The 27998-nt window shown below is 58.4% G+C and overlaps 3 protein-coding genes across 7 annotated transcripts; 2 read left to right on the top strand and 1 right to left on the bottom strand.

Moving 5' to 3' along the window:
- The first annotated feature begins 5 nt into the window (after positions 1 to 5).
- Positions 6 to 11842, top strand: LOC104561136 (multidrug and toxin extrusion protein 2). The gene is made up of 18 exons (XM_062012663.1): positions 6 to 296; positions 1606 to 2124; positions 3922 to 4023; positions 4562 to 4630; positions 4972 to 5120; positions 5280 to 5322; positions 5959 to 6003; positions 6395 to 6492; positions 6740 to 6837; positions 7135 to 7248; positions 7461 to 7528; positions 7786 to 7894; positions 8271 to 8346; positions 8682 to 8751; positions 9254 to 9386; positions 10068 to 10162; positions 10404 to 10485; positions 11007 to 11842. Exons 1-18 carry the CDS (start codon positions 6 to 8, stop codon positions 11249 to 11251), a joined length of 2406 nt encoding a protein of 801 aa, XP_061868647.1. The 3' UTR covers positions 11252 to 11842.
- Positions 11843 to 13050: 1208 nt separating this feature from the next.
- LOC104561354 (multidrug and toxin extrusion protein 1) lies at positions 13051 to 18430 on the top strand. Its single transcript, XM_062012662.1, has 17 exons — positions 13051 to 13221; positions 13311 to 13412; positions 13560 to 13628; positions 13875 to 14023; positions 14119 to 14161; positions 14260 to 14304; positions 14504 to 14601; positions 14710 to 14807; positions 15304 to 15417; positions 15552 to 15619; positions 15853 to 15961; positions 16135 to 16210; positions 16289 to 16358; positions 16647 to 16779; positions 17125 to 17219; positions 17605 to 17752; positions 18222 to 18430. Exons 1-17 carry the CDS (start codon positions 13051 to 13053, stop codon positions 18428 to 18430), a joined length of 1797 nt encoding a protein of 598 aa, XP_061868646.1.
- Positions 18431 to 20313: 1883 nt separating this feature from the next.
- ALDH3A2 (aldehyde dehydrogenase 3 family member A2) lies at positions 20314 to 27527 on the bottom strand. 5 transcript variants are annotated; one of them, XM_062012490.1, is made up of 11 exons: positions 26650 to 26897; positions 26341 to 26514; positions 25721 to 25952; positions 25527 to 25612; positions 25228 to 25436; positions 24973 to 25090; positions 24722 to 24863; positions 24359 to 24525; positions 23757 to 23856; positions 22757 to 22992; positions 20314 to 21710 (listed from the first exon to the last, which is right to left on the bottom strand). In XM_062012490.1, exons 2-11 carry the CDS (start codon positions 26500 to 26502, stop codon positions 21696 to 21698), a joined length of 1467 nt encoding a protein of 488 aa, XP_061868474.1. In that variant the 5' UTR covers positions 26503 to 26514; positions 26650 to 26897; the 3' UTR covers positions 20314 to 21695. The 5 variants fall into 5 exon arrangements, with proteins under 5 accessions (XP_061868474.1, XP_061868471.1, XP_061868473.1 ...); XM_062012487.1 differs by lacking the exons at positions 20314 to 21710; positions 26650 to 26897 and adding exons at positions 22040 to 22148; positions 27427 to 27527; XM_062012489.1 differs by lacking the exons at positions 20314 to 21710; positions 26650 to 26897 and adding exons at positions 22040 to 22148; positions 27061 to 27155.
- Positions 27528 to 27998: the final 471 nt, after the last annotated feature.

The raw sequence follows: 27998 nt of genomic DNA, 5'->3' as shown, positions 1-27998 counted from the left end.
CAGCCATGGGTTCAGGATGCCCGTTAGAGAACCAACGGAGGAACAGCCAATACGGACAAGCAGCGCTGGAGACGGGGCGTCCGCTCCGCGCCCCGCGCTGCCGGCACCGCGCACCCGCGGGGCTCCAGCGCCACCTGCCGCGGCCGCCGCGCAGGACGAGCCCCGAGGGGGCGGGGAGCGGGGGGATCCCCGGGACCCTCCCCCGTCATCACAGAGTGATGGGAGCAGGGATGGCGGATCGGGTTGAGCTGGTGTTTGCCGCTTCGATTGAGTCGCAGAATGCTGGAATCACTTCGGTTGGAAAAGCTCTTTAAGCTCATGGAGTCCAAACCTTCCCCTCCCACTGCCACCACTAACCCATGGCCCTCAGCCACATACAGATTAAAGAATCGCTTCAGGTCAGGCAGCTGGAAAGGTCCTTGCCCCCCTCATGTAATGAGAAGGAGCAAATATCGTAGTATCCAGTGCCACCAAGTTTGCACCCAACTGTGGGAATAAAGAACTGGTAATTGGCAAAAAATGTAAACCCGACCTTCAGAGTATGAGAGCGATGGCTGGTGAATGAGATAACGTTAGAGAATGCCCGGTTGTGAGTGTGAGAAGCAGCAGCTTGAGAGTGGAAAACAGGCAAAGCCTGAAGGTCAGCAGGATGTAAAAGCGAAAACAGATATTATGTAACTTTGACAATAAACTGGGGGTTCTGCATACAACAGAGCAGCACTTGCTCATGGCAATGCTCCCTGTTCAGCAGTCCTGAGTGGTTTTAGTGTGTTTCACCCCGATCCCGGCTGGCCTGAGACCGGCACCCAACCATATCCCTCTAGATAGCCCTCAGGCTAATCTGAGCACAGGGAGGCTGACACTGGGGAGCCAAGTCTGTCATGCCAGTGATGGAGGAGAACTTGGGGCATCCCTGCTCATCAGACCAGGTCCTGAGGAGTCCATTCTGCCATTTCCCAGCAAGTCTGGGACCCACATGTCACCACAGAAACACAAAACAGTTCCTCTGAAAGCACACAGAGTTGATTTCAAACAGCAAAACACAAGAATGGAGGTTCAATCACAGTCCTTTGCCATGTATTTGGTTCTCTAGTACCTAGTTCCTAGGGCTGGAGGTAACATTTCTAAGCCTCAAGAGACAGGCCTTATTGTTTTCAAAGTCTTTTGCCAGGTTTCTGTTTGATTCTCTACCTCCTCTTTGCTAACCCAGGGTACTGATCTCAGCAGGGTTACAAGTAAACTTCAAAGGGACTCACACTCACGCTGCTTCTTGCAGAGCAAGAATGGCCTTATCATTTCCCCTCCTGCCTCCTCAGGAGATAACAGCATGGCGGGAACCCTTTGGCCATAGCAGTCACATCAGCCAGGACACACATGGTTTGCTGTTAACTACTTTGATTTCTTCAAGGCTGCAGCAGCCTCCCACAGGTGAGGAGGAGGCTGCCCAGAGCCAGTTGCCCCCCATCATCATCCTAAAGCCGGTGGCAGAGGGGACATCCGTTTGGTCCCGGAGGATGTGCTGAGGCATCGCTACCCCTGTGTAGGGAGACCCAGCCCACAGCCATGGGGGGGTCCTAAGCCATCACCCCACAAGGAGGTCCCCAGTCTGTAGCCACCACCGGGGCTGGGGGGGCTCTGGCGAACCGCTGGTCCCGGGCCAACACGTGCGTGGGCTCCTCAGCGGATCCCCACCCGGCAGCCAGCGAGCAGCGGGGCTCCGGCTGCCGGCGAACAGACGCGGGGAGGGTGCAGGACCCTGCTCCCCCCGCCCGCTCACCGCAGCACGCTGCACGGCTCCTGCAGCGGGCCGTCCCCGGCCAACACGCGTGTGCGCGGCGGCCCCGCGCTGCCGGCTCCCCGCGCCGGGGTCCCGCGGAGGTGCGGCCGCCGCCGCCCGGGGGGCGGGGATCCGCGCGGGGAGGCTCGCACCGCCCACAGCCGACGGCGCCGCGGCGAGGAGGCGGCCCCGGCCGTGCCCAGGAGGCGGGCGGGCGGCAGGGAGCGCGGCTCATGGCGGCGGCGGCGGCGGCGGCTGCGGCGCGCTGTCTCCGCGGCGTCCGGCGCCTCCTGCCCGCGGGCGCCCGGCGGGAGAGCTGCGAGCTGGCCCGGCTGGCGGGGCCCGTGGTGAGAGCCGCGGCGGGAGCGGGGGAGCGGGGCCACGCAGCGCGGCCGGGCGCGGGCGGCGCGGGCAGCAGGGCGACGGCCGCGGCGCTGAAGGGAAGGGGCCGCCGCGCCGGGCCGGGGGTCGCCGCGGGGCTCGGAGGGCCGGGGCTGGGCAGCGCGCCCCGGGCTCCTCACCCCGAGTCCCGGCCGAGCCCTGCCCGGCCGCGCCGCCGCCGCGTCTGGGCTCGTCCCGCCCGGTGCCTCGCTGTCCGTCCGTACCTGCTGAGAGCGCGGGCAGCGTTGCAACGCCACCGTTCGCTCCTTAATTGCCATCCAAATGCTTGCACTTTGCCACAAGAATTCCCGTCCAGCTTGGTCCATGCGGTGCCTGGCAGCGAGGCTCCAAAAGCAGAGTGGTGGGCTCAGGGAGGAGGGGATAAGATGTTAACTTGCCCTGGGGAACCCGTCTGCAGCCCCAGCGCTGCCGCCCCAGCTCTGCTGCCCACCCCCCTGGGTGATATGCAAGTTTCTTTGCTTGACGCCAGCTCCTTGGGCAGCCCTTCCAGCAGACTCTGGCTGCAAAGACACCCCCTGGCTCTCGGTCCTGAAATCCTGCCTGGGCTGCCCTTTGTCTGGAAGGAGATGCACCTTTGGTAGCCAGGAACTGGCTTCTGCAACAGGGTGTGTGACCCACAGCCCCACTCTGAATCCATTGCACTTGGAGTGTTGTGCTTTGAATCTTCCTAAGTACCAACTTGAACTTCTCAGAGACATCTTCCCTGACACCAAAGCTCTGACCTGCTGTCATCAGGCAGCGGAGGAAGTAGAGATGGGTTTCAGTTTCTGTAGCTGAATATATCAGCCCAAGCTCAGTCCCCTCAACTGTTCCACGTGCAGCACAGCCCTCTTCTCTGTGCTCACAGATAACCTCAAAACCAAACCCAAGCTGTCATTAGTTAATGATTATTTCATGTCAAACCCCATGCTAGAACAATCATGGCAGTATGGACCCCTCCTGCCAGAATTACTCACAGCAGCAGGTCGACATGCCCAGGCCTGGCAGCAGGACTGTGTCTGCAGGCAGCAGTGGGAGGTCTGGGGAGCAGAAGGTTTTCTTCTGTGCCTTCCTCTGACCCTGCAGGAGCTGGTTCTCCAGCAGCACTGGGCTCTTGGCTTGCCCCCTGCTAGGTGGAGTGTGAGCAGCCCCTGGGCATGGTCCCCAGCCATGCCCACCCTTCAGAGGGTAGGAACAGCCCTGATTCCTACCATCTAGTTCTAGTTGTGCCATGACTCTGTACTTTGGCTGCCTCTAGAGGAGCTGTCCTCATGACAAGGCAAAATAAGGGCTGGAGTTCATGCAGTGGACTCCAGTCCCTGGTGAGGAACAAGCAGCTGGACTTGGCATCTCTCCAGGAGGAGGGGACATTGCAGTTCAGGAGGTTTTCCCCAGATACACAGAAGTGTGGAAAAGCACTGGGAGTTTTTAACTTCCCCTCTCTATGCATCTTTCATCCTGGGAAAGAGGATTTCCAGTGAAACTGTTAAGCTCCCTGTAATCAATCTGGTAGATTGAGTGAGTAATACCAAAATAGCACAGGGCAGGTAGAGACCTGCTCTGAAAGACAAGCCCACAGGTTCCCAGAGCTGGCTCCTCTGCCCTGGCAGTGCTGGCAGGCAGGGATGGGTTCCCAGGGCAATGGTCTCAAGATGAGGTGCTGCGGTGACACCAGGAAACCTGGTTGAGGTCCAGTTCCTGGGGGAATGGGGGTTGTTCCTCAAATCCTAATGGGTCCTTACCATCTCCTTCTGCCATCCCAGTTTGTTGCCCAGCTGCTGGGGCTGTTGATCAGCGTGGTCAGCTCCATCTTCTGTGGCCACCTGGGGAAAGCCGAGCTGGATGCTGTGACGTTGGCTGTGTCCGTACGTATTGCTCCGACTCCCTCCTGATTTAAAACATACACGTTATGTGACACCAAGAAAAGGAAGAAAAATCCCCCACACCTATAGGAATGTATATGTGAGGACCCTGTGCAATCACAGCCTGATGCCACACAAACATCATAACCACCAAACTGTCCTTTCCCTTGCCCTGAGCACAGGCAGGAGATGGGAACTGAGGCATCGGTGAGGGCCAGAGCAAGGCCAGCACCTGGGCAGGGGGCTGGAGCCTGTGGCAGGCTCATTGCACCCCCAGAGCTAAGCATGCAGGTGGGCTAGGGCAGCACTGTCTGTGGTCCTTTAGACATCCACTCCTTTGCTAGAGGATCCTTTCCCACACCACGGGAGACAAGAGGCTATTTAGCTGACAAGAATGTGTTATTCTGAGAAACAGAGAAGGGCTGGAAGCTTCCCAAAAACTCATAGCAGGACTGTGTCCCCACCCAGCTGGGAGGGACAGTGCTTTGGGCCAGCTGCCCTGTCACCCTCCTTTGCAACCCAAGTCCCTTCTCTCCTCCAGGTGATCAATGTGACGGGCATCTCCATTGGCTCCGGTTTAGCCTCAGCATGTGACACCCTGATGTCCCAGGTCAGTAGCCCCTTCTTGTGCCGACGGGGCTCGTCTCAGGGTGTCTCAGCTCCTGTGCAGTGTGATTGGGGTATGAAGGGTGGGAGGAGGGCAGCTCCCAGCCAGGATGGGGCTACAGATGCGTTGGCTGGAGCTGGCTCCCTCCCTGATGCTCTCTGAGGCATACCTGGGCAGCAAAGGGATCTGCAGTCCACCTGAGAGCCAGTTATACCCAACCAGCCTGGCATTAGCAGGGCCTGGGAAATGCATTTCATCATCCATTGCTGCCCTGGCTCCTGAGCATTTGCCCAGACCCTTTTAGTTCCCTGTAGCACTCACCTTGGTCCTCTCTCCCGACTCAGACATATGGTGGCAAGAACCTGAAGCAGGTGGGCACCATCCTGCAGCGAGGGATCCTCATCCTGCTGCTGTGCTGCTTCCCTTGCTGGGCACTCTTCATCAACACCGAGCGCATCCTCCTCCTCATCCAGCAGGACCCCGAGGTTGCCAGGTCAGGAGTGAGATCCAGCCCTTCTGGATCAGGCATTTGGCTGTGGCTGAGCTGCCAGGCAGTGTTGAAATCAGGGCTCTCTGGAGCTCGAGTGCAACGCTGCTTGGCTTGGCTCTTGCTTTGCTTTATCATTAACTGGGGAAACAATTCTCTTTGCAGGTTAACTCAGGTCTATGTGATGATTTTCATTCCAGCTCTTCCTGTAAGTTGCTGCTGAAGCTGTTAGAAGCTCTGTATCCCTCAGTAGCTTGAGGGGAAAGGAGGGGAGGGTCTTTGTGTGGATCACAGGGCAGCATGGTTTAGGGTTTACAATGTGCCCCTTGATCTTGGGCCTTAACAGATGTGGACTGGCCAGCAGCTGCTGCAGCAGCAAACAAGCACTCCTTCATCTTGCTGTGCAAAGGCTTTTACTGCAGGCCACGTCTCTGCACAACACAACCAGTGATGGACATTGGAACTAGGGGCTCCAGGGCTGCCTCTCAGCTCTGAGACACAGGCTGCAGCTTGCTGTCCACACACCCTCAGAGCTGGTTGCTCTGACTCCCCTAAGACAGGGAGCAGCACCCCTGGGAATAAGGGCCTGTAGGTTAATCCTTTCTTCCAAGGTTTCCATAAGAGATTTCCCATCTCTCTTCCCAGGGGGAACAGGAGGGTGCCTGCTGTGACTCTTGGCTCTGCTGACAGAGGCCACGCTTCAGCCAGACCACGGGAGCGGGGTGTGGGGCAGCGGGTCTGGCTGTGGGGAGCTGAGGGAAGGGGATTCTGTGGGTGTTCCATGGCAGCTGGCTGCTGACCCAGAGCCTGGCTGTGCTGATGGAATGAATCCTGGCTTTTGCAGGCGGCGTTTCTGTACCAGCTGCAGACAAGATATTTGCTAAGTCAGGTATTGTATAACTAGCCAGGTTCTGGGCTGTAGATTAAAGGTATTCCTGGGAACACAGATAAAGTTGGGGATCTAAGTTCATCCTGTTCTGGGGAGAGCTGGGCTGAGGAATGTGTGATGCACAGCCCCCATCCAGCCCTGCAGGGCAGGGAGAACCTATAGGACCAACCCTTAGCTTGCTCCATTTCCCCATTGCTACCTCCCAACTCTGCACCAGCCCCTGAGCCCTGCACGCTGCCTGCTGCATGTCTAACACTCCAGCTTTACCTGAACCAGGAGCTGCCTTCTTGGCCTCCTCCTTGGGCATTGCTGAAGGTCTCTCCTGTGTTTGCTGGATGGGGTTTGGGCAGCACTGGGGAAGCAAACTCCAGCTTCTCCTCTTGGCTTCCAGGCCATCATTCTGCCTCAGGTGTTGACAGGGATTGCAGCCAACATCCTCAACGCAGCCATGAACGCCTTCTTCCTGTATGGGCTGAAGCTGGGCATGGTGTAAGTGTGAGCAGAGGAGCTGACAGCCTCTCCCTGGGTTGTGGGGGTTTGCTCAGGGCTGTGAGGGCATCCTGGGTGCCCAGCTCTGCCATTCTCTGTCTCCAGTCAACCCTCCTGCACAGGTAAGGCTGGAGGGATCTGCTCTGTATCTGCAGCAAGGCGTGTATGGGTGCCACTGGGTCTCTCCTGCTGTAGCTGAGGAGGTGGGAGAGGATGTCATTTGTGATCTGCCTGTCTCTCTCCCCAGGGGCTCTGCCTGGGCTAACACTGTTTCTCAGTACACACAAGCCATTCTCCTCTTCCTCTATGTGTGGTGGAAGAAGATCCACGTGGAGACCTGGGGAGGTACTGTTCATAGCTTAATCCTTCTAAATGCCAGTGTCTGGCCCTGGGGATTTGCTCTGTCACCAGCACCTAACAAAGAGATTACCATCCCCTCACAGAGGGAAGATGCTGTAGCCATGTCCTCAAGGCCTTTACTGTAGCTCCAAGAGCATTCTTGTATCATCCTCTCAGGGTGAAACAGCAGCAAGACTAGGCTGATGTTCTGTGAGCTGTGGTGATTGTCCTCAGAGAGTGCATATGGCTCCCTTCAGGGAAGGAGAGGGAGAAGATGCATTCTTTTGCTTCTCCTCACTGCAGGTTGGACCAGGGAGTGCCTCTTGGACTGGGGCTCCTTTATCCAGCTGGCAGTGCCTGGCATGTTCATGATGTGCATTGAGTGGTGGACCTTTGAGATTGGGAGCTTTTTGGCAGGTGAGTACAAATCCTCTCTTTACTCTGGTTTAACAGGTCAGCTTCCAGCCTGCTCTGGTGGCAGCCTCTTGAGTGTATCCCCAGAGCACCCCCTGCCAGCAGCCTCCTCTCCTGCAGGATGCTGCATCTGTTAGATGGGAGCCCTGCAGGCACTGCCTCCTTGTCAGTAAAGGAGTTATTTAGTTCTGACCTGAGGGCTGACTCTTTTGCAGGGCTGCTCAGTGTGGTGGAGCTGGGTGCACAGTCTGTAATCTATGAGCTCTCCTCTGCAGCATACATGGTAAGGGCTGGGGGTGCTAAACCAAGATCAGCCTGGCAGGAGCCTCCAAATGATGGCCCTGCAGCTCAAGGCTGGGGAGGGGAGCAGGAGTGGGAAGAAGGAGTCAGTCCCAGGCAGGTAATGACTTGGGGTGGGCTGCAGATGGAAAACTCCTTTACTGCAGAAGTGTCAGTTAACCCCAAATTCTCTGCTGGGGAAGAAGAAACTGGCTGCAGGTTCTGTGGCCACTCACATTCTCCTTGTCCTCTGCTACTCAGGTGCCTCTGGGCTTCAGCGTGGCCGTGAGTGTCAGAGTGGGCAACGCCTTGGGCTCAGGGGACGTGGTGCAAGCCAAGACCTCCTGCGTCACTGCGCTGCTATGTGCAGGTCAGCCCAGGGCAAATATCAGCCAAAGGTTCAGTTCCCCTCTCACAGGGCTGGGCACCTCCCTAGGAACCCAGACCCACTTGTTTGGACTGTCTGTTTGGGGAAGGTGAGACCCTGGCTGCCCTTTTCTGTTAGAAACCCAGTGCGGAGGCTTTGGTAGATCAAAATGCAGTTTAGCCTTCTGTCCTCAACCTCCAGAAGGCAGAGAGAGTATCTAGAGAAAAAGGGAAGAAAACAGATTTGTCCTGTACTGCAGTATCACTTGGAAGTCAGCCCAGTCCAGCCCCCATCACATGAAGCCTCTGAGGTCTGGGCCTGGCTCTGGAGCAGGACGTGCTGCCCTTGACACCAATTTGACTGTTTCTTTTTCTTTCAGGTGTTTTTGCTGTGGTGGTTGCAACGTTGCTGGGAATCCTGAAGGATGTGGTGGGATACATCTTCACCAATGACAAGTGGGTTAACAGTTCTGAGTATGATTCTCTCCTGGGAGGGTGTGATTTATGTCCCAGGAGCTGCTCAGAAGCTGCTGACAGAGTTCATAAACCTCCACCTGGCAAATCCGTTCCCCAGAGGTTCCTCCCCACGGCCTGGTGTCACTGGGCAGCATGGGTGCTGCTGGCACTGGGACACTGCCTTGGTGGTACTAACCAAGGGTTCCCAAGGTGCTCTCGGGTCTCCTGGGCTGGGGTGAAGCTTTGCAGCTGGCTGAGGGAGACATGTCAGAGCCAGAGTCCCTCGGGACAGGCTGTTCTGCTTTCCCTGATCACTACCTACCTCTTCCCAACAGGGAGATCACTGTCTTGGTGTCCAAAGTGATGATCATCTTTGCTCCGTTCCACTTGTTTGATGCCACAGCAGTGAGTATTGCAGCACATGAGGCCATTCCTCTCTGCAGGCCGGGGTGCAAAGAAGAGTGCACAGCTGCCTCGAGCTCCCCCTGTAGCTGATAAGACAATACAGATCATCATGGTCAGCAGACTGATCAAAGCAGCCACTTGCATCACCTGTGGCATGGCTGTAAACAACCCCCTTGTTTTTCCCTCTTCCCCCCTGGCAAGACTTGAGCTTCTTCTTAGCTTAGCAGCCCGGTGAGCAGCTGCATCAGGTACTCCCAGCAGAGCAGCAGTGCTCATACAGCTCATTAGATAACAATTACAACCTGTTTCCTTCTGCCATCTCCGTGGCAGAAGGACCCAGGCAGTGTGGCGAGCCCCAGGGGCCGTGCAGGCAGTGCTGAGAGGAGCCTGGCACAGCACACTCCAGCACGTGGCTTCGGTCCCGTGGGTTCCCCTGGCACGGGGCTGTGACATACCCCAGAGCTGGTGCTTCTGCAGCACCTCACTGTCCCTCTGCCCACAGGCCACATGTGGCGGGGTGCTGCGGGGCACGGGGAAGCAGAAGCTGGGCGCCATCGCCAACGCCGTCGGCTACTACGGCATCGGGCTGCCCGTCGGCATCTCCCTCATGTTTGCAGCCAAGATGGGGGTGTTGGGTACGTGTGTCCTCCTTGGGCATGGCACGAGCTGCCAGCCAGCTGCTGCTGGGCCAGATCCTGGGCTTGGATCTTGTGTGGCTGAGGTGGGATCGGAGTAGCCTCCAGCACAGGGGAGTGAGACGTCCCAGTAAATCCAGCTTTGCTCCCAGTATAGGACCTCCCCCAGGAGCTGTTTCATCCTGCTGCCCCTTAGGGCAGCTCTCCCATTGAGGCTGGGTTAGAACTGTGTTGGTTGGAAAGCCCTTGAAGCTGCTGCAGTCCCAGCCCAGCCCAGCACTGACCCACAGCCCTCAGCACCTCAGCTCCACAGCTTTGGGATCCTCCAGGGCTGGGCACTCCCCAGCTCCCTGGGCAGCCTGGCACAGGGGCTGACACCCCTCTCAGGGAAACAGTTCTGCCTCAGCTCCAACCTCAACCTCCCCTGGGGCAACTTGAAGCCATTTCCTCGTGTCCCATTACTCATTATTTAGGAGCAAAGACTGCCCCCCACCTCAGCACAACCTCCTGTGAGGCAGAGTGCTCATGTCTCCCCTCAGCCTCCTCCAGACTAAACACCCCCAGTTCCCTCAGCTGCTTCTCATGGGACTTGTTCTCCAGAATAACACCCTGAGCCCACTGAAGCCCTTGGGCCTTCTGGCTTTCCTCAAACCCTCCCTGAGGTAACTCTCCCTGCTGCAGGTCTCTGGGTGGGGATGGTCATTTGCATCTCTCTGCAAGCCCTTTCCTTCTCCACTTTTGTCCTGCGCATGGATTGGAAGAAAGCTGCAGAAGAGGTGAGATTTGTGCTTCTCTATAGGAACTCTTAAAAGGTGTTGGGTGAGTTCCTCTCCCAGCACAATGCCACAGTCCTCTGGGGGCAGGAAAAGGTAAAATGGGGTCTGTCCCTCTCCTGGAGTGGAGCAGCAGTTTGGGGCTGAGCACGCCTGCTTTGGGAGAGCAGAGGGAAGAGGCTCAGGTTTGCTTGGCTGGGCAGGACATTCCTGCTCTAAGAGCAACTCTTCTGTGTGCTTTTAGGCTCAAGTCCGAGCTGGACTGAAAAAACAGCTGGAAGATGTGAACTCCAATGGCACAGCTGCTAACAAAACCTCTGCTGTGGGTATGTAACTGGGCCTGACAACAGGGAGGGAGCCAAAATTCTCCACCCAACCCTTCCATTCCCTCACAGTCATGGCAGTGGTGTCTGTCCTACAGGCCCAGATGGCTGAAAAAAGCAGTGTTTGGTGCTGGTCCCAGGCCAGGGGCACTTCTCCTGTGTAGCCATGTTCTCAAGACCCTTATTGTAGCTTCAAGAACACTTTTCTTGATCATCCTCTCTCAGGGATGCAGCATGGTCCAGCAGCATGGTACAGCAGCAATACCAGGCTGATGTTCTGTGAGCTGTGGTGGTGATTGTCCTCAGAGACAACCCACCAAGTGATGGGGTACAAGATACCCTGTTACCCCTGTCTCCTTCCTGGCTGTTCCAGGGGAGAGCCTGAGCTGCCAACCGGTGTCTGCCTCAGTTGGGAACACCTCTCACCTTGCTGCAGCGTGTCCCAGTGTCCCTGAGCCCTGGGAAGGGACCCTCCAGACTCTGCAGCTCAGCTTCCCCCCAGCACTCACCTTTCTACCCCACAGATTACATCTCCGTCGACACGGACACTGTGGACACCGTGGACACCGTGGTCCTGCCCCAGAGCATCGTGGCAGATGAGAAGCAACCTGACCTGCAGCTGATGGCACAGGAGGAGCCTGCTGCCCTCCCTACTCCTGCTGCTCTGCCATGGAGGACGCTCATCATCCGCCGTGTCGTGGCTGCTGCTGCTGCCGTGGCTGTCCTGCTGCTGGGGGTACTGCTCCGGCTCCTGGCTGGCAATGGTTAGAGCCAGTGGCACTGGGGAGCTGTGTGTGGAGCTGATGTCTCAGGAGGATGGTGCTGGGATGAGGACTTTCTCCTTGGTTTCTTGTAGAGAGTCACTTTGCTCGGTTTCTGGGTAACTCGTGATGTTTTATCCCACACTCAGTATTCTTAAAGGGGTGAGGAAGAAAATGTTGGTCCCTGGGAAGAAAAAGTGCTTGAGAGCTGGTCTCTCTGCACTGCACCAGGGGGGCAGTTGATGGGCAGGGGTGTAGCCTGGGGCTGGCCAGGGAAGGAGGGAGCAACTTTGTGCTGCTGTCCTGCTTCCAACTCTTTGGGGGCATGTGTCCATGTCATTTGCTAATTCATGGCAGATGCTGTTGCTGCCCCCAGCATGGTTCCTCACACACCAGTCTGTTCCAGCATCATGGCAGGGCACAGCCCTCTCGCTGCCTTGAGGCTCATTGTGTTGGGAGCTGGCTGCCTGTTGCTGGGGCTTTGGGTGCTGGCTGCTGGCCTTGCTCTCCCTGCTGTGAGACAGGCACAGGGCCTAAAGTAACTCTTCTTTGCACTTTTGTAAGGTGGGATTTTGATACAATAAAGTTTTCTGAGTAAACCTTGGGCTGTTAGTGTGGTGTGAGCATGACCCCGGTCACGGGCAGGACTGGGCTGTTAGAGCAGAGGTGTGGGGCTGGGTTGTGCAGCGTGGGGGGCTGCTTGAGGGCACAGGCTCCTGGCCCTGCAGCTGGGGGCAGTGGCAGCCAAGGGCTTGCTTAGGCTGGGCTTAGCACACTGCTCCCCTTGGGTACAAAAGCAAGTTTTGTGCACCTCCATTGCTCCCACACCACTGCTGAGCTGCCTGGGAGAGCTGCACAACCCTGTAACCCAGCAAGGGACTGACACCTGTCAATGCAACAGCCCCTGTGCTGCCTGCCCACCCCTGGCCTAGGCTCTTACCTGCAGCTGTGGCAGCAGCGAGGCCCCTGACTGCTGTGCTGTGGCAGCTGCTCAGCTGCTGGAGGTGAATGCAGGTACAGCTGCTGCGTGGCATCTCCCTGCCACCCCACAACTCTCCTGGCACACACTCCTGGCTGCCTGTGGGCTGGGAATGAAAAGATGTGACATAAAGCAGCGTGAAACTGCCACCGACCCTGCTTCCAGCAGCCTGCGCCCAGATGTGGGAAGGATGCCCTGTTCAGCATCCCAGTAGTTCTAGGGATGGGAGCGTGGGGAGAGGAGGAAGCCTGTCCTGCTCTGCCTCACGGGCTCTGAGCAGCCCTGTGCTGTGCTGGGCCAGGCCAGGCTGCTATATTTGGCCCGGCGGAGTGGTGCCAGTGAAACTCGACGCTGCTGCTCCATGCGAGGCCGACAGCTGGAGCCAATGGGGCTGGTTTGTTTTGGCCATCACCACGCTGGGATGAGAGGGGCCAAGACGGGCCGTGTGGCCCCACCACTGCCAGCAGCAGCTCACAGGAGCCCGCACACGGACCCAGCAATCCTCCAGCGCTGCTGGAAGAAGAGGATAACCCTCCAGAGCGGTGGAGCTGCAGCACAGGAGAGAGGTACGACGGCCTGAGGGAGTAATTTGGGAAGGCTCAGCCCTCCCACGGGCTCAGGGCAGGCAGCAAGCACCTTGCACTGCACGTCTGGACCCTCACTGCGCTCCCCAGCTCCGTGCCCTGCCCTGACCCACTGCCTGCGCTTCTCCTCGCCAGCCCCGGCTGAAGTTCACCCCTCCGTGGTTACACATTGCTCACCCCGCAGGGTGGCTTTAACAGAGGGCGGAGGGAGGGGATTGTTTCACTCCCCTGGCAGAGCTGCAGCATGAAGCAGGCGAATCCCCCCGAGGAGAACAGCTTCAGCGAGGTGGGGGCCGCTGCCCAGAGCGACCTGAGCCCCGGCAGCCGCGGGAAGCGACGCGGGGGGCTCCGGCGCCTGGTCCCCGACGGCTTCTGGGAGGACGCGAAGAAGCTGATGGTGCTGGCGGGGCCGCTGGTGAGGACCCTGGGAGGAGAGCGCTGCCCCCAGCACGGCCACCCCGTGTGCCTCCACAGCTCTCACCCTCACCTCTTCCCTGCACTTAGATCCTGATCCAGCTGCTGATCTTCCTCATCCACCTCGTCAGCTCCATATTCTGCGGCCACCTGGGCAAGGTGGAGCTGGCCTCCGTCACGCTGGCCATCGCCGTAAGCACTCCCGGGGCTGCCCCGGCACCGGTGCTGCCCGAGGACAGAGGAGGCTGCAGGCTCCCACTTGTGCTTTACACCCTCTCCCTGCCTAAAAGCCTTAAACTGCTCACCCTGGCTCTGTTTTCTGTTACCTCCCGTTTCCAGGTGATAAACGTTACGGCCATCTCTGTGGGTTACGGTTTGTCTTCAGCGTGTGACACGTTGATATCACAGGTGGGTGAGACGCTGCTTGTCCCGGGCACTTTGGGCTTTCCAGCGTTGCTGATGCTGCCCAGGCACTGTGTGGAGCTCCAGCTGCACTGGTGAGCCGGAGAAGCTTCTCCCCAGGCAGCAATCCCATAACAGGCAGCTCCCCTGCTCCCCCTGAAACACCAAATCCTTCCTGTGTGGTCTCCAGGGTGCTCTGGGCTGCTCCAGGCTCCCAGTGAGTCCCCTCACTGCTGCCCTCTCACCCCACAGACCTACGGCAGCAAGAACCTGCTGCGTGTGGGGGTGATCCTGCAGCGTGCCATCCTCATCCTCCTGCTCTGCTGCTTTCCCTGCTGCGCCGTCCTCATCAACATCGAGCAGTTCTTGCTCCTCATCCAACAGGACCCTGAGGTCTCCAGGTCGGGTGGCCCCGTGGTCCAGACACCACGTGGTGTGGCTGTGATGGGGGACTGTGGCCACAGCCCCTCGTTAACCCTGTCTCACGTCCCCCCAGGTTAACCCAGCACTATGTGATGGCGTTTGTCCCCGCTCTCCCGGTGAGTCGCAGCCTGGCTGCGCAGGGACCGGCTCTCCACCACAGCAGCATCGTCCCTCTCAGTGCTCACCTCAGCTCATCCACACATTTCCTTTGCAGGCTGTTTTTCTGTATAACCTGGAGGCGAGATACCTGCAGAACCAGGTGGGTCCTGCAGCCCTCACACCCACAGAGGACCAGACACTTGCCACCGTCACGGATTTACTCCCACACTCCTTTTCCAAGCAGGCACCATCACCAGAAGTTTGTTTTCTGGCTGGGGAAGCTGCTGAGCACAGGGCCAGCAGAGACCTTCCCATCTCTCCCCTGAAGGTGCCATAGCCCCGTCTCCTCCTCTTTGCAGATGATCATGTGGCCGCTGGTGCTGAGCGGCATCGTCGGCAACGTCGTCAACGTGGTCGCAAACTGCATCTTCCTCTACGTGTTCCACCTGGGCATCACGTGAGTCGTGCCCAGGGAGGGGACAGCACGGTGCCTGACAGCAAGGGACCTCCAGGGACATGGGCACCACGAGCAGGATGCCAACAGCCTCTCTCATTTCCTTCGCAGGGGCTCTGCCTGGGCCAACACCGTCGCTCAGTACTCACAAACCGTCTTCTTGTTCCTGTATATTATAGGCAGGAAACTTCACGTGAAGACCTGGGGAGGTAAGGGCATGGCCCCAGCCCCTTCCCACTTTACAGGAGTGTTCATGAATCTCTCACTGTGTCTATCAAAGCGAGTCTCAGTCCTGACAGTGAAACATTAACCTCGGGGAGCTGCTTCGGTGGCGCCGCGTCACGCGTGAGGGGTGGCACGGCCCCGTGCCAGCCACTAAACATTAATCCTAGAGAAATGAAACTTTCTGCTGAGGCTTTGTAAGGTTGAGCCCCAAAGGCCCCTGAGCACAGACATCAGCATGAGGTTGTCCTCAGACTCGCTGCTCCGGGATGGACGAGCTGTGTGTTCCACTGCTCTGTGGCCCGCGGGATGGCAGCAGCAGCAGCTGGACCTGCTTGCTTGGCTGCTGGAGGTCCTGTGGAGCTGAGCAACGTCATCCTGGGTGCTCTGCAAATAGGAATTGTACCTCCAGGTGTCTCAGGTGCTTTTGAGGATGTAACACGTGGCCAGTCGGGTCATCCCTCAGGTTTCTCCTCTGTGCAGGCTGGTCCAGCGAGTGCCTGCTGGAGTGGGACAGCTTCATTTCCCTGGCTATCCCCAGCATGCTCATGATGTGCATCGAGTGGTGGACCTATGAAATTGGGAGCTTCTTGATAGGTAAGCAGAGAGAGGGAGCTGCGGGGGGGTGGGATAGGGTACAACTGAGAGCACAGTCTGCAGCAGTCACAAGGGCTCAGAGCAGCCTTCCCCTGGGCATCCACCCCCATTGCTCATCCTCTCCTCTCCCCCAGGCCTGCTGAGTGTCGTGGAGCTCTCTGCCCAGTCCATCATCTACGAGGTGTCGGTCGTTGCTTTCATGGTAAGGGCTGGGGGTTGTTGTTTCAGAGCAGGGCTCCCTAGGGACAGACCCAGGACAGACACCCAGCAAAAATCAGCAAACCTCAACCTTCCCCCTCTGCACTAAGCTTCTCCTTGCTCCTGCCTATCCCTCCTATGGAGACATTTTAAATGAAGCCTTGAACTCTGTCCCTCTCTCTGCCAGGTGGTTCTCACCACCCTGACACCCCCCTGAGCCTCAGCCCTGTGTTACAGATCCCGCTGGGGCTCGGCACTGCTGCCAGCGTGCAGGTGGGCAACGCGCTGGGCGCCGGCGACGCTGAGACGGCCAAGAGATCCTCCTCCACCAGCCTGCTCTGCACAGGTCAGGCTGCCCACAGCCCGGGAAGCCCTCACCAGGGCTCCTTCCAGGCACAGCAGGAGCAGGGAGCCTTGGCACACCCACCTCCCCTCTTCTCCCCCCGCTCTCTGCCTCCAGCTGCTCCTGAGCGCCCCGTCACGGCCGGGCTGGACTCACCACTTTGCTCTGCTTTTCAGGGGCGTTTTGCATAGCTGTGGGGGCCATTTTAGCAGCCACAAAGGATGTGCTGGGATACATCTTCACCCAGGACAAGTGAGTGCCCCCAGCTCCGTGCTTCAGTGCGTAGAGGTTGGTTCCCAAAAGCGATCATTGGCTCTTCTCTGTCCCCAGGGAGATTGTCAGCTTGGTGGCCTGGGTCATGCCTGTCTACGTTGTCTTCCACTTGTTTGAAGCCACGTGTGTAAGTCCCTGGGGATGCTGCTGGTTGCAGTAGGGGACCTGGGTGCTGAGCGTTGGCATCGCAGGTCGGTTGGTCCCTCAGGCTGTGGGTGAGTGCCAGCACCTGCAGAGCTCCAGGGATCACCCCTTAGAAAACACCAAGTGCAGGAAAAGATGATGACTCCCAGGACTGGGCACAGACACAGAGATAACTGGGCAGAGGCGAGGAGCCAGCTCATCACCAGACTGGTTCACCAGCCCCAGGCAGTGGCAGAGCCCTGGTCCCAGCCCCTCTCCCTCTCCCTGGCAGGGTGCCTGCAGCGGGGTGCTCAGAGGCATAGGCAAGCAGAAATTTGGTGCCATCCTCAATGCTGTGGGCTACTATGGACTGGGCTTGCCCCTGGGAGCTGTGCTGCTCTTCGTGGCCAGGATCGGCGTCATAGGTACCGACCCCTGGGCACGCAGCCCCCGCATCCCCCCCGGGTACATGTGTGTGTCCCCAGCACCATCAATGGCTCCCCACAGACATCCCTCCTGGCTCGACACTGGGGTGCACTGGGATAGTCCCTATGACTCCTGAGAGCTTTTAACTGTACTGGGGATAAAGCAACCACTGCCAGGGGTGCCAGGCAGCCTGGCAGCAGGCACCCATGGCTGCCCCATCCCTGCATCCCTCCCGACCTGGGACACTCCATCCCTGTGCTCACTGGCCTGAGATGGAGTTTGCTTGGGCTGTGACCCCTGGGTGATGCCAGCATGCCCTGGGTGATGCCAGCGTGCCCTGGCAGGCCTGTGGCTCAGCATGCTCGTCTGTGTCTCCATCCTCTGCACCTGCTTCATTGTCTACATCTCCCGCATGGACTGGAGGAAGGCAGCTGAGAAGGTACCCCCTGCACCCCTGGCATCGCCCCCTGTGCCCGCAGGAAGAGCCTCAGGGCCTTGGCTGGGAACTCAGTGGGATGAGGCAGCACGATGGGCTCGATCCCATGGGCACTGCTGCCCAGGGCTGGCACCCCAGCACCCAGTGCTCCCGTGGCTGTGGCCACATTCAGCTCCTTCCCACACCTTGTGCCACCCTTGGCTGGGGACACAAGCACAAAGCAGAGGGGTGACTGAGGCTACCTCAGCCCCGCACCCCCCCTGTGCTCCAGAACCTTTGGGGCTTCCACCAGCCAACATCTCCCACTTTGACTGTGCAGTGCCCTTTCCTGAGGGCTTTGCTGGGTGGGGATTTCCCACCAGCCAGACACAGCATGTTGGCTCCTCAGGCTCAGCGCCGCGCAGGAGTGACCCAACCGCCGCCGGAGGAGCCGAACCTGGGCCCTGAACCCTCCTGCAAGGCACTTCCCACGGGTGTGGGACCAGCCCCTCCACCCCACACTTACCCCCCTGCCACGGTGTTGCAGGGCTGCATAGGTATGGCCAGGAGCTGGGCACTGTGGGTGCTGGGGGGTTGGGTCCAGGAAGAGTCCCCAAGGATTTCTATGCGACCTAATGTATGTGAACCTGCTTCTGCAGGGGGGTTGGACTAGATGATCTGTAAAGGTCCCTTTAAAACCCCTACCATTCTATGATTCTATGATTTTACATAAGCCAGGAACAAGCCCATGGAATGGGAGTGCAGTGGAGCACTGGTGATGGCCTCAGTTACTGGGAAAACTGTAGTTACCAGGGTGGGCTCAGCGGGGGTGACAGGCTGAGGGTGTGGGGGATCTGGAGGGATGGAGCTCCCTGGGCAGTTCTCACCTTGCAGACACCAGGTCCCACTGAAGCTCTGTCAAGGGCTGAATATCTCCACACTCTGTGCTGCTCAGAACGTGCTTTCAGAGCAGAGTCAAACCCTCCCCCAAAAGCCCCCGGTGACACTGCCCCATCCTCCCTGCAGCGGGAGCGGATGCGCAGAACGGCATCGTGCTCACGGGCATCACCAGGACCGAGGGCCCGAGGTACCAGCTGGAGCCCCAGGAAGCCTCATCTGCCCTGTCCCCTGTGCTCACCAAGGAGCTGCTCGTCCGGCGTGGGCTGGCGGCCGCCGCTGCCATCGCGGTCCTTGCGCTCGGCGTCACCGTGAAGCTGCTCACCAGCACACACTGACTCGCTCCAGGGCTGTGGGGACTCTGCTTTGGGGGTGAAAACCCTTCCTGAGGGATGGACACGCAAAGCACGGAGCAGCCAGCGAGAGAATCCAGCACACGGGGTTCCTGAGGGAGCCAAAGGGCAGCGATGGGCAGCAGCGGCTCAGCCCGCCTCGAGGATGGACCCTCCAGCTGCTCCCACACCCAAACGCTGCCGGGGGCTGCCCTGCACTGTGTGTGGGTCCCCTCTGGCTGAGCACAGCCTGGCTCACACTGCTGCTCCCTGAGAAAGGCCAAATAAAGGACAAACCCAGCTGGACTCGGGCTGGCTCCTTTGAGTGGGGTGGAGGGCTTGGGCTGGAGCAAGGGATCATTTGATGCTGGGGGCTGCAGGTGCACAGAGGTCTCACAGCACCCTCAAAACCCACCTTCACCACCACTGCCACAATTCCCAGTGGTGCAGGATGCCCAGGATGCCGCTGCCATCACGATCTTGCCCACTGTGGAGTTGCCAGTGCAGAGGATGTGATCAAATCTCCGTGTCAGCAGCTCTGTTGTCCCAGGGACTCCTCCAGTGACCCCTCCTCAACTGAGCCGTGTTCTTGCTGATCTCCAACGGCTTCACCACCACGGCGTTGCCTGCAACAGAGACACCACGGGCTGCTGAGCTCTTGTGCTCCAATCCTGCCTCCTGCAGCACCTGCCCTCAGCCCCACGAGGCACAGGGGCTGTGGCAGGCCCTCATCTGCTGCAATGGCCCCAGTCAAAGGCTGCATGACCAGGACAAGGGGTAGTTCCAGGCCCCGATGATCAGCACCATTCCCAGTGGCTGGGGCAACCCAGCATCTCTGGAGCTGGCTGATTGATCCTGTCCTGCAGGTGCTTTCTTGTAGTTCGGGGATACATTTAAACCCCCCGGGCATCCCATTGCTCACAGGGATGCTTCCAAGGAGCTGAAGCACATTGATGACTGTGGCCTTGCTGGGCAGCTGGCTGGAAGCAGAGCTGTGTGCCCAGAGACAGCCTGCTCCTGCCTTTCCATAACTGTGAGGCCCTTGTGGGGCTTTGCAGAAACAAGAGTCATTGCAGAGCTTTCACTCTGCTTCTCAGGTGCAGTCTGTCAAGTCCTCAGTTCAGAAGCAGAGTTCCACCTGCAGCCCCTGCCTAACCCATCGAGACACCGAGGTTCCCCTGCAACCATGAGAATCTGTGTCACAGGTCAAAGAGCAGATGGCTCATCAAAAAAAGGAAGGAAACAAAATAGCTTCAGAGAAGCTTCTCTCTCCACCAGCAAGTGCAAGCTCTTCCCCTGACAGGGCTCAGAGCAAACTCTGCCCCCTCGAGAGGCTTCCTGGCCTGGGCCCAGGGCCCTCACTACATACAAGATGCCCTTTACCCAGATAAACCCTGATGCAGGAAAGGCACTGATCCCTGTGCCCAGTGCCACAGCTGCCCGTGTGGGACTGCAGGAGAGCTCCTGGCTTCGCCCATGTTGGGGGCAGGAGGTTGGGAAGCACTTTGGACATGACACAGCAGCCATGGGGAACCACTGACCACAGCCTGTGCTTCCGTCTGCATCTGAACAAAGCCCAGGCTGGCAGTGCCCACAGGCAATGGGCAAACAGGGGAGGGATCTGCACAGGGCAGGAGAAAGGGCCCAGCTCCCCCACAGCTCCCAGCACCACCTCACCCCCTGCTCTGCCTGGCTCCAGGCACCTCTTGGGCAAGCAGCCTGCCTCCCCACAGATCCTCCTCTGGGAGTGCGGAGGTCACTGTGCAGGGGACGTGGGCAGAGGCAGCTCCTAACACAGGGGGGAGGTCTGGGCAAGCTGTGGGCAGAGGCAGGAGTGGCAGAGGATGGGCAGGATGCCCCAGGAGACTGCAGGGACTTACCACACTCGGTTTAGTATTTGAATTCTGAGTGTTTATTCAGTGCTTGCAAAATGCATCATTAGAAGGGCTTAGCACATGGATTTTCCACTAGACATGAAGAAACCCCACCTATTGCAGGCTCAGTAGCATTTTCTACTCTATATTAATTGCATTTAATAGTAATTTTAAGTTTACCTTATTTAAACATTGATATTTCTAAGGTCCTTTCACCTTAAATCTCTCCACAATCCTCTCCTCAAGCTAGAACAAGCCCCATATTACATCCCAGTGCAAGATCACAGCAGACCCAGAAGCTTGAACACAAAGGAGTACACCCTCTTGCAGTAATTTTCCCTTGGAGGACTCTGACCAGGGATGAGTTTGTACTGGTTTTGGCTGGGATGGAGTTAATTTTCATCACAGTTGCTGAGTTTCATCACAGTAGGATGGTGCTGTGCTTTGGATTTGGGACCAAAAAGGTGTTGGTAACACACCTGGGGTTTAGCTGAGGCTGAGAAGTGCCCACACAGTGCCAAGGTCTGTCTCTCACACGTGTAGCTGTGGTTAGCAAGGAGGGGCCATGGCTGGGAGAGCTGGGCCCGCACCACCAAAGGGAGACTCAGCCCAGATGATGCAATGCTCAGTGACAAAAGGGAGGGAGGGAAACAAGAGGGAGGTGGGGGGCACATTGGGAGTTATGGCATCTGTCCTCTGGAGCCACCACCAGGTGTGATGGAGCCTTGCTCTGCTGGGGATGGCTGAACACCTGCCTGCTGAGGGAGATAACGAGTGGGTTCCTTCATTCCCTTGCTCACACACCAAGCCTTCACTTCACCTGTTAAACTCTATCCCAACCTACAAGTGTTCTCACTTTTACCCTTCCCACTCTCTTCCCCATCCCATGTGGGGCTCAGAGCAGCCCACCCAGCCTAAGCCACAACAGGGCACTTCGTGATTCCCACTTCCCTAAACAGGCCAGGCAGTTCTTTTGTACAAATGTGACATGCACTTATCAGCCAAACACAGGCAGAGCAGGTATTTCCTAACTGCCAAATAGTTGTTACAGGAACGTGATGAAACCCCAAGCCCCAAAAAGGGTGTCACAGCCTGCACCCCCTGAGAAGCAGCACGCTGCAAGCTGCAGGGCACAGGCAGGGACTGGCATTTCTTGCTCTGCAGTCTTCCTTTTGGGAGCTTGTACCCAGTGGTCCCTCAGTTTCAGCATGGCTGTTTAGTAAACAGGAGTCCAAGCCTTGTCTTGGTTAGTGCCTCTCTAAGGCTACTCTGTGTGCTCGGCAGCTCGCTGAAATAACCCCGTGCAAAGGCAGAAACAAAAAGACTTCTCAGCTTAAGGAAACAGGCACAAGGCGAGCACTCAGAGTATGACTTGCACATGGCGCCTTCTCCTCTCTTCAGAAGAAAAACATCTGTGAAAGCAGAACACAACACCAAGGTCCTGTGAAGGATTTGCTGAAAACAAACCAGGTCCCTTTCCAGAACAGCCTGAAGCAAAGCTCCTTCACTCAGGGGATGTCCCTGGGCTCAGCTTGCCTGTCTCTGGCCCCTTAGTATGCACTGACCCCTCATCTTGGGTGCTGCATGAGCTCAGTGCACTGCCAGGAGAAGCATCATGCTCTGCCTCCAGGGGAAACCTTCTCCAAGTCCCACGTTCACTACTCTTAACAAGGCTTTGCCCAATCTCAAACCAGGTCCACACACAGGAGAAAAAAAGGGCTCCTACCTCACTGTGAGAGCCACTGCAGTGCTGTGAGACCTGCTCCTCCTTACCACACACTGCGCCAGCCCAGCCTCTGAACAGCCAGCACAATCCAGAGGGCTTTTCTCCTCAGCTCAGACTGGTGACTCTGAGAAAACCCAAATGGTTGCATGATAGTGTGTTTTCCCCTTTGCTGAGAAGGCAGTCACCTAGGCAGGGCCTGCCTCCCTGGCCAGTGCTTCAAGGCTTGAGCCCATGGCTGGCTCTTAGAGCTCCTCCTGGACTCAAATAGGCAGGCAGGTGACCTCCCCTGGCTTGTTGGGCTCCTGCACATCTCCTCGAAGCAGTAACAAAACACAACAGACTGAGGGCAGAGTACTGATCCATGCTGCCACCTCCTGTCCCCTCAGCAGCCACTCCCCATAGCTCACTAAACCTCCAGGCTGCACCTTGCAAGGAATGCCTGGTCTACCAGCCAGAGAACCAACAGTGAGGTTTAGATCTTACCCCTCCAGCTCAGGAGGCACCTCGAGTCCTCCAGCAGCCTAGGACACCTCTCTGAGGACATTTCTATTCTAGATACCACTTGCAAGGCAGAGAAGCAGCAGATAATTTCAGGTGGGCCAGATATGGCAAGCCTCAAGACAGAAAAACCAGGCCAGGCCCCAAGGAAGGGCTGCAGTGGCAGAGGGAACTTGCAGAAGATGAGATGAAATGCACATGAGGCCATAGAGATGGCAAAGAGGCAAAGCTCACCTTGACAGTCACTGCTGCCACGATGCTCAGCAGGGCCAGGATGGCCAGTCCCATCCAGCCCTTGTTAAAGCGCTTCAAGAGGAAGAACTTGGCCCAATCCAGCTTCTTCTGGCTGCTGGGTGGGTACCGGAGGCTGTTTGTACCCTCCAGCTTCAGGTCCTTGATGAGGCAGGCGCGGCGGTGCGAGAAGGTCTCAAAGCTGTGCTTGCCGTGGTAGGCGCCCATCCCGCTGTTACCTGGGGGACACAGCCCAGCCAGGTCACATCACAGGTGACAGCCAAACCTTTGGCCACTGGAGGCCACAGACAGGGCATGAAGCAGCAGAAAATGTTACCTGCCCTGCATCTGCCTTGCTGCAGCTTAAAAGCACAGCTTCTGCTCTACCTTCCTGCAGAGGAGTGCTGATCCTTCCTCTCTGCTGCATTCCTCACTCTCTAAGCTCTCCATCTCTGCTCCACCCCTCGGCTTCTCACCTTGTTTTCCCCATGCACTCCCCAGCATTCCTGTGCAAACTGTTTGCTGTGCCTCTGAACCCACCCTGCCAAGGCTCCAACACCTGGCTGCTCCCGGGTTTCCCGAGGAGCTCTGCAGAGCACACCTCTGCATCCAAATCCATTCACTGTCAGCTTGTGAGCACTGGCACACCCAAACCTTCCTCTGCAAAGCACCTGTAGGTTACTCCATAACCTGTTCAAATCCTCCCCAGGCTGAAGCCCTGCCCTCCCTCCAGCAATCCCTCATCATCCTGATCACAACTACCACACCTCTTGCACTGGGCTGCTCCAAATGCTTCAGCCTCCCCAAAAACACACCCAAAGGTTTTTCCCTTTCAGCCCCTGTCCTAAAGTGCTCCCAGAATTTATGATGATTATTGCCACCTGCACTAGGGAGCCCCTTAGGCTGAAAGAGGCACAGGAGGAGCTGGACACAAGCCAGCAGCTGCTGTTCCCTGGGTCACACATCAACAAGTCCCAACACCAAAAGAGCTCCAGTAACTTACCAACACCCCCAAAGGGCAAGGTCGAGAGGAAGAAGTGCATGATGACATCGTTTCCAGTCACACCCCCACTGGAGGTTTCTGAGATGACCCTCTTGATTAACTGACAAAAGAAAAAAAACCCCAAACTAAGACCTGAGAGAAGCCCAGAAGAGAGCAGAGAATGTGACTGAGCTGAACTGGGAAGGGCCCTACCAGTCAACAGGCCATTACATCCACTTTCTCTGCCTCACAACTCCCACAAGCCCTCTCCATGCAGCACTAACTCAAGGAAGGCAGGAAAGTTTAGAGGAGGGATGGCAAAGATGGAAACTCACTTCCCCAGCAATATATCCTAAGTACCTAAATTAATCATGGAAGACTATGGTGCACTAAGGAGGAAACTCATCACTTTATCCTTCTGTTTCACAAAGTCACACAAAAGCAAAGCCCTTCAGTGAGGGAATGGGAACCTCCAGCAGCTCTGGGGACACTCACAGCCTCTGTGAGCCAAATGCTGTGATTCATGTGCAAAGTGGAGCCACTGACATCAGCCCTGGGACTGGCCACGCTCAGCACCAAGCTGTCCAGAGACACCTGCACAGGGGAGCAGAGCCCAGACCCACCTTCTTGTTGTTGGAGAAGACATACAGGGCAAGGGGCTTCTCCCGACCGTTGATGAACTCAATGGCTTCGTCTACGCTCTTCACAGTCAGGATGGGGAGCACTGGTCCAAAGATTTCCTCCTCCATCACCTTCGAGGCCGGAGAGACGTCGGTGAGGATGGTTGGTGCTGAGGCAAACAGCAGACAAAAGAAGATGGTGTGAGCAGGGCAGATGTAGCCTATTGCAGGACTTTGTCCTGGGCACTGCCTGTGTGCAGCACATCCCAACCCAGCCACACACACACTGAGCCCCCAAAGGACACCCACTCTCACAGCAGAAGGTCCTACCCTCCACCTCCCTTCCCCAACAGCTGCCAGAAGCACCTATGAAGCAGGAGGCCTCATCAGTCTCTCCCCCATGAGCGATCTTCTGCCCTTCCAGCAGGCCCAGAACCCTCCTGAAGTGCCGCTTGTTGACGATCCTCTCGTAATCCGGAGATGACTTCACATCCTCCCCATAGAACTCCTGCCAAGGGGCACAGCAAAACCGAAGGGCTCCAGAGACCATCACAGCAGCCACAGCTCCAGGGCTGCAGCTGGAACAACTCTCGAGGTGCAAGACACTCCCCACTCACCCGCAGAGTCGCCTTGATGTTCTCCACCACCTCGCTCTGGATGGATGGGTCGCAGAGGATGTAGTCTGGGGCGATGCAGGTTTGCCCACAGTTCATGTACTTGCCCCACGTTATCCTCCTGTGGAGGAAAGGGAGATGGTTTCTCCCCCGTATCAGTCCCTTCCAGAGGCCCAGCCAAGCGTGCCCAAGAGACACCCACCATCTGGGGACAAGGGCCCAGACCACTGAGACCCTGCCACGCCTCAGGAGGCTGACCTGCAGGCGACAGCCAGGTCACAGTCCTTGTCGATGTAGCAGGGGCTCTTCCCACCCAGCTCCAGGGTGACGGGTGTCAGGTGCTTGGCAGCTGCTGCCATCACGATCTTGCCCACTGTGGAGTTGCCAGTGTAGAGGATGTGATCAAACCTCTGTGTCAGCAGCTCTGTTGTCTCAGAGACTCCTCCAGTGACCACGGGGTACAGCTCCTGTGGGGGTGAGGGTGTTGGGAGTCACCCCAACCCAGCACAGCCCTGTGGCACAGACGAAGCTGGGGCTGGACATGGGGCCACACTCACCCGATCGATGTACTGGGGCAAGAGATCAGCCACCAGCTGAGCTGTGTTCTCACTGATCTCCGACGGCTTCACCACCACGGCGTTGCCTGCAACACAGAGACATCACGGGCTGCTGAGCCCTTGTGCTCCAAACCTGCCTCCTGCAGCACCTGCCCTCAGCCCCACGAGGCACAGGGGCTGTGGTAGGTCCTCACCTGCTGCGATAGCCCCGATCAAAGGCTGCATGACCAGGACAAAGGGGTAGTTCCAGGCCCCGATGATCAGCACCACCCCCAGGGGCTCAGGATAGATGTAGGCCTCGTCCCGCATCGTCAGCAGGTTCTTCTTCACGGGTTGAGGGGCTGCCCAGGATGGCAGTTTGTCCATGGCCAAGGCCAGCTCGCCCAGCACGCCCAGGATCTCGTGGCTGTACGCATTGTGCCCACACTGCAACGACACAGAGCTTGGGGAGGCGATGGCCAAGGCACCCACCTCCCACACCCACCTCAGCAGCAAATTCTGCTGTTTCAGAGCATATCATACGGGCAGTGCTGCCTCAAAGGACCCCTGGCAATAGGCAGTCTGGGTATTTGGCATTCAGTGTGCAGTAGAAGCCAAAACCAAACAGCTAGGACCTGCCATTCCAGTTCTGCCTCAGACTAGCTCCTCCTTAGAAACAGTGGTGGCAGACCTTGGCAGGCCACAGAGCCAGGACCACGGGAAACCTCAGCAAGGGGCACTTAGCAGAGCAAAGGCAGCCCTCGGTGTTCTTGCCTTCCCTTCTGAGCTCACCACTGCCCATGTATAGCTGACAGGAGAAACCCTCAAGCCAGACCTTGTGCAGATCTGCTTTGATGGCTGCCAGGATGTCCTCCTCTTTCTCCTTCACCATCCGCTCCAGGGCCTTCAGTTGCTGGATCCTGAACTCCAGCGAGCGGCAGCGGCCCGAGTTGAAGGCGGCTCGTGCTCGCCCAACGACCTGCTGCATCCTCTCCATGGCTGCTCAGCCCTGCAAGGAGAGAACACCAACGCCCGGCTCAGGACAGGCCCTCTCTCCTACACACCCAGCTGATTCCTCCCACAGGCACTGGCCTCGCTCCCAGTCCCCGGCCGCAGCCCCCTTCCCCAGCCCGGCGGCTGGCACCTGCTGTCGCTCACGTCTAACTGCCGAGGCTTTCGGGAACCTCAGCTTTGCTGCTGCTGCGGCAGTTCGTGATTCAGAAAAGTTTGAGAGGGAGCGCAGGGAGCAGGACAAGAGCCGGGGTGTGGCGCGGGCAGCCCCGGGGCAGCTGCGGGCGGGGCCGGAGTGAGGGACGGCGGCCTAACCCCGCACGGCCGGGGCGACCGCGGGGCCTCCGGGGGCGACGGCCCCCGCCGAGGAAGCCCAGAGACCCCCCCCCCCCCGAGCGCCAGCCGGGCTGAGGCCAAAGCCCCGGGCGCGGGGCGTCCCCCGCTGCTGCCCGCAGCCCCCGGCCCGCAGCCCGCACAGCCCCCGGCCCGGCCCGCAGCCCCCGCGCCGCCCCCGCCGCTTCCGCCTTCCGCTCGCGTCACGCACCGCGCCTCCCGCGGGGGGAAATGGGACCGGCCGGGGGTGGGGGACACGCCGCGCACCCCCCGGCGGGCGCTCAATGGAAGCGGCCGGCGCGGCAGCCCCGTGTCCCCTCGCGGCGAGGGGCCGGCTGCTCCCGAGCGGCTCCGGCGGCCGGCGGCCAGGGGCCGGTTGTTGCCGAGCGGTTTGTGTCGCTGGCCGCCGAGGCAGCGGCGGGCAGGAGGCAGAGCAGCGTCGTTCAGCCGCCGGGCTGAGCTGGGAGAGCTCAGGGAAGCGAGGGCAGAGCGAAGGAGCAGAGCGGGGCGAAAGACGAGAGCCGACACCCTTCGGCCGCAGGAGCCAGGCCGGGCCCCGGGAAGCGGCCGCCCCTACCTCGCTCGTTCGCTGCAGCCGCCGCCGCTGTGGCCGCGCCGCGGGAGTGTCGGCGGCCGGAAAGGCCCCGCGGGCTCCGCCGGGAGCTGCGCCCAGCCGGGGGTGGGACCGGCTCTGGCTCCGCGTCGGGCCCTGCGGGTTGTGAAATGCTGGCGGAGAGAAGCGCGTTGCGTGAGAACGCGGCGGGACAAAGTCCCGCTCCGAGTCCCTTATCTAGAGAGGGTGAATGGCAGAGGGCAGCTCGACCCCTCACCTTCCCCCTTGAACGCACCGAGTGCCTCAGCTTTGGGTGGCATTTCTAAACCCAAGGGCTGGTGAAGCGATGGTGAGGCGCTTCGAGCCAGCTCCTGGGTGGGTGGGTGTGTGCGAGGGAGAAGTGGGTCAAGCAAACCTGGCCAGCAAGCACTGAACATGCAGGTGATGTTTAGTAGGAGGCAAAAAGCAATCAACAAGAATGGCCTGGCCAGGATAGTCATGTCAAGCACTCACGTGGCAGACAAGCCAGAAAAAAAACAGGGAAAGGAGCCGAGACAAGGCTCATTCCAGTTAAAAATAGTCCTGCCACAGCTTGT

The sequence above is a fragment of the Colius striatus genome, chromosome 20 (assembly GCF_028858725.1).
Source record: "Colius striatus isolate bColStr4 chromosome 20, bColStr4.1.hap1, whole genome shotgun sequence".
Lineage (NCBI taxonomy): Eukaryota > Metazoa > Chordata > Aves > Coliiformes > Coliidae > Colius > Colius striatus.
Note: the sequence above shows the minus strand (reverse complement) of the source record. Positions and strands in the feature narration are given on the sequence as shown.